Source organism: Leuciscus leuciscus (assembly GCF_965113295.1).
Source record: "Leuciscus leuciscus genome assembly, chromosome: 12".
Classification (NCBI taxonomy): Eukaryota; Metazoa; Chordata; class Actinopteri; order Cypriniformes; family Leuciscidae; genus Leuciscus; species Leuciscus leuciscus.
The window spans coordinates 40691000-40705143 of NC_138736.1; the positions used below are offsets into that span (position 1 = coordinate 40691000).

At 39.3% G+C, this 14144-nt stretch overlaps 1 protein-coding gene and 1 long non-coding RNA gene across 14 annotated transcripts in view; one reads left to right on the forward strand and one right to left on the reverse strand.

Moving 5' to 3' along the window:
• The window catches only part of LOC309511318 (NACHT, LRR and PYD domains-containing protein 3-like), a 249257-nt gene that overhangs the window by 233956 nt on the left and 1157 nt on the right, over positions 1 to 14144 (reverse strand). For 6 of the 13 annotated variants that reach the window (XM_082186435.1, XM_082186434.1, XM_082186423.1 and 3 more), the window contains exons 2-7: positions 13841 to 13912; positions 12802 to 12918; positions 11075 to 11191; positions 7845 to 7961; positions 3193 to 3252; positions 1315 to 3108 (exon numbers count right to left, since the gene is read on the reverse strand). In XM_082186435.1, coding sequence (XP_082042561.1) covers positions 1315 to 3108; positions 3193 to 3252; positions 7845 to 7961; positions 11075 to 11191; positions 12802 to 12918; positions 13841 to 13890 — 2255 coding nt within the window. In that variant the 5' untranslated portion in view covers positions 13891 to 13912. Of the gene's footprint in view, positions 1 to 1314; positions 3109 to 3192; positions 3253 to 7758; positions 7962 to 11074; positions 11192 to 12716; positions 12919 to 13840; positions 13916 to 14144 lie in introns of those variants that run through there. The other 7 variants (XM_082186428.1, XM_082186430.1, XM_082186429.1 and 4 more) reach the window with 7 other exon arrangements.
• The window catches only part of LOC309511429, a 138346-nt gene that overhangs the window by 19437 nt on the left and 104765 nt on the right, over positions 1 to 14144 (forward strand). The window lies entirely within an intron of this gene.

Genomic DNA, 14144 nt, shown 5'->3' on the forward strand with positions numbered 1-14144 from the left:
TGAAAACACGTGATCGGGCCCGATTTCCGATCACGTGATCGGATCGGGACATCCCTAATAAGAAGGAATGTTGTTTTAACCGCGGAAAGACGTCAGGACACGCCGTTATTCAAGTTCAAATCCTCCAACGTAACTCCCCTGACCGCTTTGTCAGACGAAAATGGCGGATGGCGGATTATGATTGGTCAGATCGACCTGTCAATCAAATTCCCTACGAAAGGTCAATTCCCCAAGGAAGAGAAAACGACAGAAATTTCACTACATCTTTTTATGAGTAACAATTAATCTTTGTTTGGTGTTTATTTTTCATGGACTCTCAGGATTCATTGAAATAAAAACAGGATAACTTGCCTGAATTAGGTCCTGAATTAAACAGCCGTTCAGCATGCAGCTGATGATGTCCAGTTCGCCGCTTTGTTCACGGTCATTTCATGATCAGTCCACGGTCGACACAGCGTGCATCTCTCTCTCTCTCAAAAAACAAAATGTTTTACGAAATTTACACGGATTTTACGGATTTACGCAGTTTACACGGGTCATCCAACTGAATTGTAATTCGAATTGTATTTTCCTGAGCGGGCCGCCCATTTAAACCTTATGTATGGGAAACCCTGTATATTATTTTTGGAGAGAAACAAGCAATGTTGAGACTTAAATAATTAAATGAGTATTAAATCATGTTTAATTCAAATTCAGAGTACTTATTTATTCTTACGGAGCCTGGTTGATTTAGTTTACCCCTATATGTTAATTAATGTATTAATAATCAAACATGTACTAACAGTTAAGGCTTCTGTTATTCATGTGTGAATCCGTATGACTCTCTATCACTCTCTACGCTCTACATTGGTTTTACCTTATGTATGGGAAACCCTGTATATTATTTTTGTATATCATTCATTATTCACCACAGGAGAGAAACAGACAACGTTGAGACTTAAATAATTATTATTTGAGTATTGAATCATGTTGATTAAGTTTATTTGTTCATTTATGATTTTTTTATAAAACATGTACTAACACGTTAAGGCTTCTGTTATTCATGTGTGAATCATTACGACTCTCTATTACTCTTTATAGCTCTACATTGGTTCATTATTAGTTCATATCTTCGCTAATCATGAGTTCATGTTGAATTAACTATTGATTCAGGTATTAGGATATGATTATTCATGTACTGTTATTGTAAAGGGTTACTTAAGATATATTTGAATTTCTCCTATTACAGTATTGCTTTGGTATGGGAAACTTGTGCTAAAATCATAAATGTGATCCTGTTTTATCAGTGTAATGATTGTTGTCAGAGTGACTTACTGAACTGATCTGGATTCTTTAACCACAGGCATCAGCTTCTGAAGAACTTCATCTGCTGTATTTTGGGCTCCAATAAATTGTTTCAGATCAAAAACATCCATATTCTGCTCTGATGTCAGCAACACATAAACCAGAGCTGACCACTGTGAAGAGGAGAGTTTGTTTCTTCCTATTCCTCCAGATTTCAGATAATGTTGGATCTCCTGCATCAGAGAATCATCACCCAGTTCATTCAGACAGTGGAACAGATTGATGGATCTCTCTGGAGAGCGATTCTTCCTGATCTTCTGTCTGATGATCTGAACTGTTTCCTCTTTGTTGTAGGAGCAGCTTCCAGTCTGTGTCAGCAGTTCTCGTAAGAGAGTCTGATTGGACTCCAATGAGAGACCCAGAAGGAAACGCAGGAAAAGGTCCAGATGTCCATTCTTACTCTTGAAGGCCTTGTTTACAGCTCTCTGATGCAGACCAGATAATGAGTGATATTTCTTCTGAGTTAAGATTTTAGTAAAGAAACTTTGTCTGGTTTTGTCAAACACATTTCTGTTCTCGTTTGTAAAGTGAATGTGTGCATATAAAGCTGCTAGATGTTCCTGGATGCTCAGATGAACAAAGCAGAAGAATTTCCCCTGATACAAGCCCAACTCCTCTCTGAAGATCTGAGTGCACAATCCTGAGTACACTGATGCTTCTGTCACATCAATGCCACACTCTCTCAGGTCTTCCTCATAGAAGATCAGGTTGCCTTTCACAAGCTGCTGGAAAGCCAGTTTGCCCAGTTTGAGAATCATGTCTTCATCTTTCATTCTCTTCTTATAGTCCTTCTCATGTTTGATGTTGGTCTGAATGATCAGGAAGTGTGTGTACATCTGAGTGAGAGTCTTGGGAATCTCTCCTCTCTCTGCTTCACTCAACATCTCCTCTAGAACAGTGGCTGAGATCCAGCAGAACACTGGGATGTGGCACATGATGTGGAGGCTCCTCGAGGACTTCAGGTGTGTGATGATTGTATTGGCTAGACTCTGATCACTGATTCTCTTCCTGAAGTATTCCTCCTTCTGTGGCTCATTGAAGCCTCGTACCTCTGTCACTCGATGGACACACTCAGAGGGGACGAGATCCGCTGCTGCTGGTCTGGAGGTGATCCAGATGAGAGCAGAGGGAAGCAGATTCCCCTCAATGAGGTTCATCAGCAGCTCGTCCACTGAGGCTGATTCAGATATATTACACAGTTTCACTTCGCTCTTAAAGTTCAGAGACAGACGACACTCATCCAGACCATCAAAGATGAACAACACTTTATATTCATCACTGGATATTTCCGTTTCTTTAGTTTCAGGGAAAAAGACATGAAGAAGATCTGAAAGACTGAGTGTTTTGTCCTTCATCAAGTTGATCTCTCTGAAAGGAAGTGGAAATATGAGCTGGACGTCCTGATTCTCTTTCCCTTCAGCCCAGTCCACAATGAACTTCTGCACAGAGACTGTTTTTCCAATGCCAGCGACTCCCTTTGTCAGCACAGTTCTGATGGGTTTGTCTTGTCCAGGTAAAGGTCTAAAGATGTCACTGCATTTGATCGGTGTGTCCTCTGTTGCTGCTCTCCTGGATTGTGTCTCTATCTGTCTCACCTCATGCTCATTATTGATCTCTCCACTTCCACTCTCTGTGATGTAGAGCTCTGTGTAGATTTCATTCAGGAGTGTTGGGTTTCCCTGCTTTGCTGTTCCTTCATACAGACACTGAAACTTCTTCAGCAGTTTTGATTTAAATGTGCTTTGGGCCAGTTGAGAATCACGACTGAAAGGATAAATGGTTAGATTACAACATAAATTAAAGAAGTAAAAGTGATAGTAAAATATCTTTATGACAGAAATGTTGTACCTCAGATTAGATGGCATGTGTCTTCCCCTAAATGTTCCTCGAGTGTCCATAAACTGTTCACTAATTGTGGACAAACACGGACAGAACAGAGACAATACAACAGAGATGAGAAAACAGAGACAAGAATTCATATAGTGTTCATATAGAGCCAGATAGAGGGTGCCAATGAGCGCCTCAACGCTCCTGTTAACACTTTAACATAACACTGTATTTTAGCACAAGTATATTTTGCAGCTGAATATTAGTATAAAAACTAAATCATTTTTAATAATATGGACAATGATCAGAAACATTTAAGTTGAGTGTTTAAGTTGTAAGGGGAAATTAATAAAATGATCAGAAATGGTCCTGTCAGTATTTAATGTTTTAATCATTTAATTGAAGTGTTCGTCTGTTGTCTGTGTGAAGTAGGGGTTGCACGACTACTGATTTCTGCTATTCGATTTCTTATCAAAACAATACTCGAGTTAATCGACTACTCGTGGTTCATGCTACTGTAAATGAAAAGACTAGCTAGATCTCATCAATAAACATTTATTAATTCATAGATTACATAAGTAAACTTTTAAAACATTATAATTATGACATTTCATTTTTAAATTTTCATGTAACAGTCTAAAGCCAAATAAATAGCCGTTCTTGCCTTTCATTTCAGATGTCTGCTTCAAGGGCCCTTCACATATCGCGTTTTTGTGCTCATAATGGAAGCAACGTGGTGCGCTAGTTTTTCCAGGCGCGCCGATGCCACGGCGAGATGAAAACATCTCAAATTTTTAAAAATTTTCGGTGGGTTGGTATTCGATTTGAAATTTTTTTTGGTTTTTTTGGTTGTTTGTTTGTTTTTCACACCTGGGATCCCCCGCGAAACGGTTCTCATTAGCGCTTCAATAAGCCCAGCGACACACTGACTGCGTGGCGTTTCCACCAAACGATTCCGGTTTCGGTTCCGGTTCCCATTCATTAAAAAATATTAAAACAACTACTAAAAAAATAGTAGTAAGGGAAAAATCCCAAATGAGTTTAACAGACTGGTAATGTCAACAAATTCAACATATTATTAAGCAATTTTTGCTAAATGTTTTTTTTTTTTTTTTTGAAGGAAAATTAAAAATTCTGCATTAGAATAATTTGGGACCTAGCTTATTGTATCTCCAGCAGTGGAGAATACCCTCTCTACCAGAAGGGGTAGAATATGCTTGAACACAGTAAGATGTGTGTAGAACAGATTATTTTCAAAATCGTTTTGAATGATTGATTTTAATAATTTTAATGATTGATCGTTTTTAATGATTGACTTGTTTCATTACTGGATAAATCAGCGCTCTAGCAGTTAATAAACAGAACTGCATGAGTCTTGCGGAAGAACATTGTTGCCGGAGCTACTTCTCTCTATTTATGTCTATGACGAGTCATGCAGGCACTGGGCTACTCCGCAGCGGTTGTGCTCCGCCAGTCTAAAGTAGGCTATAGTCCGAGTATAAACGCTTATTGCAGGCTTAACGTAGTAATTCAGGATAAGACAAAAACAAGGTTTGAAAAAAAAAAGGCATTCATGATGCACTCGCTCATTGTATACATTTTGTAAATTCTGAACACAAAAAAATTATTCATGCGTCTTAATGAATATTTTGAAGCATCAGATGTAATCGATACACTCGTTATTTGAAGGCAGCGACTTTCAAAAGGTGATTTACTCTATTTTAGTTGTCGTAGACATCAGTGTTTATACTCTAATTATAAACTTTTATCTCAGTACTTCTGTGATCATTTGAATATTTGTAACATAAATATCTATACTGTGTGATTGTAAAGCTGTTTCATATTGACAACTGCTCTCTCTGGGTCAGCGACAGCGCAAACAGAATTGAATGTTCAGGGGTGAGGTTTTTGTAATTTAGGATAAGATTGCGTGGGTGTTTGAATCAAGATCTTTTAAAGATTAATCGTGCAGCTCTACTGTCTTTACTCTCTCTCCGTTGATATTTGACGCAAAACGTATTTGAGGAGCGCGAGGGCTTTATTAATTACTATTTTTATGAGGTGAGACGTCGCTATTAAAGGTCCCGTATTATGCCCCTTTTCACAAGATGTAAAATAAGTCTCTGATGTCCCCAGAGTGTGTATGTGAAGTTTCAGCTCAAAATACCCAACAGATCATTTTTTACAGCATGTTTAAATTGTCATTTTTTGGGGCACAGAAAAACGCGCTGTTTTAGTGTGTGCCCTTTAAATGCAAATGAGCTGCTGCTGGACGACACAGGGGGCGGAGCTTCATGAGCTTGCGCTCAGTCTCTCAGGACAATCTCATCTCACAGAATGATGATAATATCAGAAACTCTCAGTTACGGTGTTCATTTCGAGTCGGACAATAATGCCTACAGAGTCAGAGTGCTGTATAGAGATGAAACCGGTATAGTTTAGTAGTTTAATTACGGTTATTATAACGTATTTGTCACCTGCTTGTATGTATCCATTATTTATTAATAGACTACAAGTCTGCTGTCTGAATGATGATCAAACATATACTGATGAGTTTAATAAAGTTTATTGTACATCACACAAAAGATGAAGCGTCAGTTTTACTTCAGAAAATCACCGTAAGAGCTGAGTAAACACAGTAAGTTATAAGAAGTGCGCAAGTACATAAACGAATTTCGGTAGAGTTGAGGGAGCATTCCTGTGGGCGGAGGTTAGTCAAAAAACGGTTCTAGTGACGTCATTAAAGAAGGAAGTAGAGGGATGTAGTCCAAACGGCCCGTTCACTGTAGGCGATTTCTGTTAAATAAAATATCTCGCTTGCCATTGAACTTTGAGCTTTATAATTTTACAGATATTATTTATGCTCTAACAGCAACATTACACACTAACTAAAGTTTGAAACATGGGATCACGAAGAACGGGACCTTTAAAGGATAAGCTCTCAGCACTTCACCAAAACAGCGCACCAGAACCGTTTTCGGAACCGAAACTTCGGAAATTCGCACGGTTCCGGTATTTTTTCAAAAACACAACCTGGTTCTGGATAAGAACCGGTTCTCGGTTCCCAACCCTACATGTGGCTAAATAAACAAACTTTAAATTTAGTTTTTCTTTATTTAAATCTACCCTTTACTGTGTCAGTAATTTGTTAGACAGAAAAATATTAGACTACCTTAAAAGTATTGCTTAATTTAACAGACCTGTGTGTGTGCATTTTATATCACTTGTGCAGTGGGTTCTCGGAGAATATAAGCCATGCCCGCGTGAGGTGCGCCGCTTCCCGCTCGCGCTGTTCTGTAGTTTACTAAAAGTTTATCAATTCTGAATGTGTCGCGTCTCGCGTGTCCATCAATATTGCACCAAATGCGACACTGCACTCCTTTGTGAAGTCGACTGGATGAACGGTTCTCGAAATAATCAAAATGCAAACGGACAAACAGACACATAGAGATTCCTGCCTTTATTAGAGAGAAGAATATTTTCAGCCCCCTCTCTCCGAAGCTTCGAATATTCAATGTTCATTACTACCGACGCTTCGAAGCTCAAAAAAATGGTATTCGGACCAGCCCTACAAATTTTCAGAATGCCTCAAGCGCACCGCAGGTCATGTGACAAAAAACAATCAGCTTCGGCCTTTCGATAACATCATCGAAAGCTCGGCCGAACAGCTGATAGTAGCTGTACAGGGCGGGTTTTTCCTTCTCATCTCCAGAAATATATCTAGTAGTAAAGCTAATGCAAATACTTCTTCGTCGTCATCATGGAGAGCGCAGTTCATGGTTGCATAACAACGACAGACGCCATGGGAGCGCAAGCGCTTGTAGAAGACAGCGGCACAGCCACGCTTTTAGACGCAATATGTGAACGGCCTCTTGCAGAGTTGGTCAATTACAATATTTTTGTCAATATTTTTGATGAAATACTTCCACACATCTGACGTGTGGTGTCTGTTGGTGACGTTCGCCATTTTTTATTAATTTATGGTTAATGGACGCTCGAGTAGTCGATTGTTTCCGACAGCGTCGACTAGTGGTTGAAGTAGTCAATCTATCAACTACCCGGCTAGTCTATGCAAGCCTAGACACAAGAGATCGTTCAGACACTGATAACAGTGGCAACACACACTCAGCATGAGTTAAAAAACTCCACATTCCAGCACCAGAATGAAATTAACACAAACTAATGAAATGAATACTCTTGCTAGTCAACTGGAGATGTTTCGTGTGTATTAGGTACATCCGTGCTGCGAGATGTTTCAAAAAGTGGTGGGGACAATATCGACCTGGGAAAAGAGTGGTGGGCACATGTCCCACATGTCCCATAACTGGCAAATTACGCTTATCTTTGTTGCATTATATGCCAAACGGTGACAGTTTAAAATTGGGACTCTGAAGCAGAAACCGTCATGTGTATTTTTCCAAAGTTTGCATGTCTGTAACTCAAGAAGTTCTAAAGATATCCTTTTAGATTTCAGTTCTTAGCAAAATTGTCTTTTGATATCTTTTTTGATATTTTTCAGGGCCTATGTGGTTCAATTCAATAAATGTATTTTGTTTTCCTCTATTAAAATAAATGGATAGAACAAACCTGTCTGAGAGCCAAAAAAATTGTCTTTTTCCAGAGTGTGCATGCATGTAACTCGAGAAGATCTATCTATCTATGAAATGTTGTACATCAGATCAGTCGATGTGTGTTTTCCCTCAAATCTCATTGGCTCTCCCATAGACTGGTCACTCTTCATGGACACACAGCTGGGCTCCGGTGAGTTTGATTTCTCCCTGTGGTTTTGACTTCAATAGAATAGAAACAAAAGAACAGAGACAAGAATTCTTAATTAAATTACAGTACATGTAGAGAAACCTCACATAGAGAATCAATCCATCCATCGTTTACAATTGCTTTTTAATCTGTTGTTGTGTTTGTGTTTCCCAAATAAGTGACAGTGTTTTCCCTTTAAATTTTTCCAGCAGCGGTGCGGTTACGTTTTGTTACGAGGGCATGCACCTCTGGAAGATAATAACCCCTTAAACCATGAGTTCTGGCAAGTTTTGTGGATAGAAATGAACATTTTGAGACATACAAATATACCATCAGCAGATTCAAGGCATGATTATTGCAGCACACCTTGAACTGGTCACAATTATCACATTAATGCTGACACGCATACACGTGGCCAGATGCTGTCCTTGTAGCCAGGGTGGGAATTATGTAATTTTAGGGGCAAGGCCATTTGGCCTCCACCTTTTCTTTTTTTTTTAGGGGCACCAAGGCCATATGACAGGGCACAAAGGCCATTGAGTACAATTCGACGGTTTTCCCATTCAGATTGATACCATAACATCCTAATTTGGAATAAGACATGAATTATGACTTAAAAAAAAAAAAAAAGTTATGAGAATTTTTTTTTTTATGAAACATCTTCATGAAAATAAAATTGAAGTTGGCATTGTATCAATCTAGAAATGCACTGCAGCTAAAGCCACATGTCTGACCATGTTATACTTAAAATCTGAAGATGATATGTCTAAAACTCTGTATTTAGGTAAATGTTTTTCAAGATCATGTCATATGACTTTATTTCTTAGCTTAGCACACCATCAATACATGACAATTTATGAGATTAAAACCATGTTTGTGCTCCTAACTTACTTTATAATGCAAGTCGAGTGTTCTAAATAACCTTCTGTGATCTGATTTGGCTTCAGATAAAAAAAAAAATCTGAGAGGAAATATAATATTTTATGTATAATGCAACGATGATAAAGTCTATCGATTAGCATAACATTATACATATAATCTATTATCATGAAAATGCCTGACATGGCTCGAAGAACACAGGTAAGTCAAATATCATAGAAAAAATGTTTATTGTCTTCAAAACGACATAATCTGCATGTTACAGCGATCTGTTAGCTCTGTTTGTGGTCAGAGATTTGGGATTTCCTGCATTGTCGAACACTTTTCTTCATGTGTTTCAAATATGGACTATAATGTTCAGTAGAGTGCCCTCAGGCTGCTGGTATGAATTGAAAACACAGCACATCAGTATACAGCGCTCATAATGATTACATCGACGCATTTGGCTATAAATTCAATAAAATATTATTCCTGTCAATAGAAATCTGATGTAAACTGAGAATATATCAATATTTCTCCAAATCTGCACACTTTTGATCTAAAAGCCGTGAGGGACGTTGTTTTGTGAATCGCTTTCATGACGACAGCACAGGAGTTTTTTATGAACGGGAGCGTCTGACGCTCATAATTCATATTAAAGGTATCGATTCATTTTTGCATTTCATAACTCCTGACACAAATTATGACATAACTGTCAATATAAATTTCTCAGAATACAATAGTGGTCAAATACTGAAACGTGAGTCTTATATCTTTTTAATGATGTATAGTTTGTCAAGATAATAACATTAAATCTTATAGTAACTTTGAACTATATAAAAAAAAAAACGCTTCAGTGCGCCGACGCACTGGCAACGGTGTTAACAGGTTAAGACATAACGTTACCTCTGGAGGCGCTTTTACCAGAGTAAAAACACAGTAAACAAAACAAACTTCCTAGCAACACAGAGCCGCGCTAAAATCAACTGGGAAAAATAAACACTCACAGACTGATGGTCTCTCCTGTTGTTCGACTGCTTCTTCTAATAAGTACTAGCAGTTTGTTAGAATAAATACTTTAACTGGCTTAGGTCCCGCCCTCCTGTTTAGTCAAGCGAAACTAACAAGTCACGACGCACAAACAACGTCACACGGGCGCTTTTACCAGAGTAAAAACACAGTAAACAAAACAAACTTCCTAGCAACACAGAGCCGCGCTAAAATTCAGTTCAGAGACTACTTGGGTGGCTCGCTGTAATTCAAAAGCAAGCCCACTATGCCGCACTGGCGCTTTATACATGGAACTTGGACAGGGCCAGGGCACACAGGCCACTGTGGCCGTACGATGATTTTTTTTTCACGGGGCATGAAGGCCAAAGTGTAGGGCAACGGCGGCCATGGCCGCGTGGTCGTGGTATAATTCCCACCCTGCTTGTAGCCTATTCCTCAGGTCTGTCTTCACCTAGAAATGACTTAAAGGTGAATATTTTTTTTTTTCACTGCAAATTTTTATATATTCTGTAAAAATCCACGGTTCTCTGTACCAATTTTGCAGTTCGTACCGTTTTCTCCTTTCCACAAGCGCTTGCTCTCCCGCCACGTCTGTCGTTGCTATGCAACCATGAACAGAGGCGCGCCTGGAAAAACGAGTGAGCCACGTCGCTTCTGTTATGAGCGCGCTTGCCGCATCTACATTTTAAATTACGAATTTGCACGCGCAAACAACGCGCTATATGAACAGCCTCTTATGGCAATGTGACATTAGCCTCATCGAAAATATTTCCATATGTGGATGTGGCTCTTTCCTCCTTTCTTGTCAACAAGTGGATTCAGAGCCACCACATTAGCAGCGCCGCTGGTTGTCATATCTCAGTGTTTTTAGGTGTGTAAGTGAATGAAGTTAATGTCGTGATATTACTGATCATGTGAAGATTTTGCAGCGCCGCTGCTGAATACATTGTAGGGGAAACACTGAGTGATGTAGTTGTGTTTAGTTTGATTGAGTTTGTCAGTATTGTTCTGGTCCAGATTATCAGTGTTTTGTGGGTCAGTAGATGTTAGTGAAACATCAGGACTGAAGCTCTGGATCAGCTGTGAGAGGAGACCTGATCCTGTGCTCGACTCCTGCTATTGCAGCGCTTTATAATAGTGTGAGTCTCTGAGTTATACATGCTTACACAATATCATCACCTATTTCTGTATTTTGATAATAAGTGGATATTTGCAGAATTATGCCATACATGCATTATTTGTGGTCTCTCTGTCTGTCTAAACAAAGATGTTGTACCTCAGATCAGTTGATGTGTGTTTTCCCTCAAATCTAATTGGATGATCCATAGACGCGTCACTCTTCATGGACACACAGCTGGGCTCCGGAGAGATTGATCTTTCACACTCACATTGACTTTAATACAACAACAGAATAGAAATAATAGAGTTATTCTCTACCAGAACCAATATGGTTGATTTTACATGAAAATAAATTCCACATGAGAACGTTGTCTTTTTAAATCTAAAAAAAAAAAAGTTTTATTTACATACTAGTTTTGATTTATATGCTGTTTAATGTTGATGATCGTGTTATTTTACATAAGCATATGATTACATATGAGATCGCTTGTTTTTTCACCTTCGTGCCTGTGCTTTGATCAGGAGATAATACTCTTTCAGGAGATGTGTAATAGCGCCCCCTACCGTATAACAGTCAAAACATGGAAAGCCGAAACATTCCCTCAGTGGAGGGTAAAGAGTTAAAGGGGACTTATAATGTAAAATTCACCTTTACATGGTGTTTGAACATAAATGTGTGTCGGCAGTGTGTACACACAGAGGAGTCATAATAACGTACATGAAGATGTAGACAGATTGGACACCGCTGTGCATCAGCAAGCATCATTACAGAGAAAGGAACCTCAAGGATTATCCAGGTAAATGTGTGCAATTGCTGGGTTTCAGTCACGGCGGTTTTAGACGGAGGACAGGAAGTAAACATGGAGAATACGTCTATGGAGGAAACCGTTGCGGAGAGTCCGTATTGTACGGATTTAGATCCAGTTCAAGACATATATACAAGGAGTTAATTAACAGATATGTTGGACGTGACCCGTTTCTCATGAAGATGAGTGAGTTTTCAGTAGAACTTCAGGATTTGCCGACAGTGGAGGCTGTTGACATCACCAACTATCTAGTCCTGCAATGTAGCCTCTGCACATTCAGACCGTCATTGTTGGTCTACCTTGAGCTTCATCAGGGTTTTTCCTGGCTCAAAATGAGGCGGAGGTGGTAAAATCCTAATAATGCATTTTAATAATAAGGTAATTAAATTAGTTTTTTTTTTTTTTATCATCATATAGCCTATTGAGTTTCCCACATTATTTTTGTGGGTGGAGCCTGGTACCCCTAGGTACACAACCACCCTATAATGGTAAAAATCCATCCACTCTATTTCGGATCTCCATAAATCATAATCTGTGCCTCAGAAAAGGCCATTTGCAGATGCTACTTTTTGTGACGTTACAAAATGCCTAGGCCCCGCCCACTAATGCTTATAGACCCGCCCTCAGTGAGCTGTACACAGTCCGCCATTTTCCACGTGCTGGAGCAGCTGTAGTGATGAGAGAAATGCCCCAGTTCCCTACTAAGAAAGCCAGGTGTGTTGTTAGATGTAAGAGTGAGCATCAGACTCTTCATTTACTCCCGGCAACTGAGACACTGAAGACACAGAGGATTAATTTTGTTTATGATGGGAATCTGCTGCTCAAGTTACCTAAAATCATGAATGTCTGCGCTAATCATATTACACCAGACTGCTTTGTAAACAAGGGTTAATACAAAGCATTTTTTTTCTTCTTAATTTTTCAGGGCCTATATGGTTCAATTCAATAAATGTATCTTGTTTTCCTCTATTGAAATAAATGGATAGAACAAACCTGTCTGAGAGACAAAAAATTGTCTTTTTCCAAAGTCTGCATGCATGTAACTCGAGAAGATCTATCTATCTATGAAATGTTGTACCTCAGATCAGTTGATGTGGGTTTTCCTTTAAATTTTATTGGATGGTCCATAGACGCGTCACTCCTCATGGACACACAGCTGGACTCCGGTGAGATTGATTTGTCACCCTCACATTGACTTTAATAGAACAGAGATAACAGAATAGAGACAAGAATCAACTTGGCTGATTTAACATGAAAATAAATCCCACATGAGAAGGTTGTCTATTGTGTTGAAGAGTGATGAGACTGTCCAAGGATAATGTCATATATCATCTAGCTGTCTACTGTATCTGTGTGTCTTTGGACAGTGTTTAAAGACCCTGAGTGGCTCCAACTACTGTATATCCCGGCACCAGAATATGATAGAGACAACAGATCACTATACCAACCCTGGCAAACACACACAACACCCTGTTATGTGCAGAAAATGAGTCTTCTATAACATTAAAGCTGCCGTCGGCAAGTCTGGCAGATTGGGTCGATTAACCAAAATTTTGAATGTTTACAACTCTCATGCCCCTCCCCACTACCAGCGAGCACCCTCCCATCGAGGTCGTGCTCGTCAGTGCGTCACTGTGCGTGTGTACCTGATTTTCTGTGAACGCGTCCGTCCGTCTCTTCAGCATCTATCAACACCATGGACTCGGAGGTAGGCTGCCCTGGCTAATCTATCCATAGATAGCAATAACCGAGGAATTGGAAGCTTGTTAGTAGATTTTCTCTCCGCCATGACGCTTCATGCAATCTCCAGGCGAACTTCAGGCGTGGCGTGTGCATGTGATATTAACGTGCGCGAGTGAGGGGGATCTGTGGCGTGTGCACGACCTGTGATTGACAGTCAGATCTCACACCCCCCTGCGCTGATTGGACCTGATGAAGCGGGAGCGCTGGATTTTTGCAAAACAAATAACACGCTCCAGGTGGAGTTAGAAGCTCGGGTTTTTTTCTAAAACCACCTTATTTATGTTGTTCTGTCGGATTATAGTGTCGATTACACTGAATATGATCAAAAAAATGTTGCCGACGGCAGCTTTAAGATCATATGAAGATTGAAGTACCTGAATCCTGGAGAAGAATCTCCATGTCTGAATGTGTGTGTGTCGTCCATGATTCACTCAGTCTTCATGAAGCTGCTCGAGTAAGAGATCAGAAACACTCATTCACACACACTCAAATACAATACATTTCATTTGACATTTTCTTCAGTGTGTTTATGAAGACCAAACAAATCAGATTTATGATTTCTAATCATTAATTATTAGACATTATCAACATTTCATTTCATGTTTCCTATTGGTTTTTATGTACACCAATAAATGTATTTATTGGTATTAAATGTTCAATAAAAATGACATTACACTA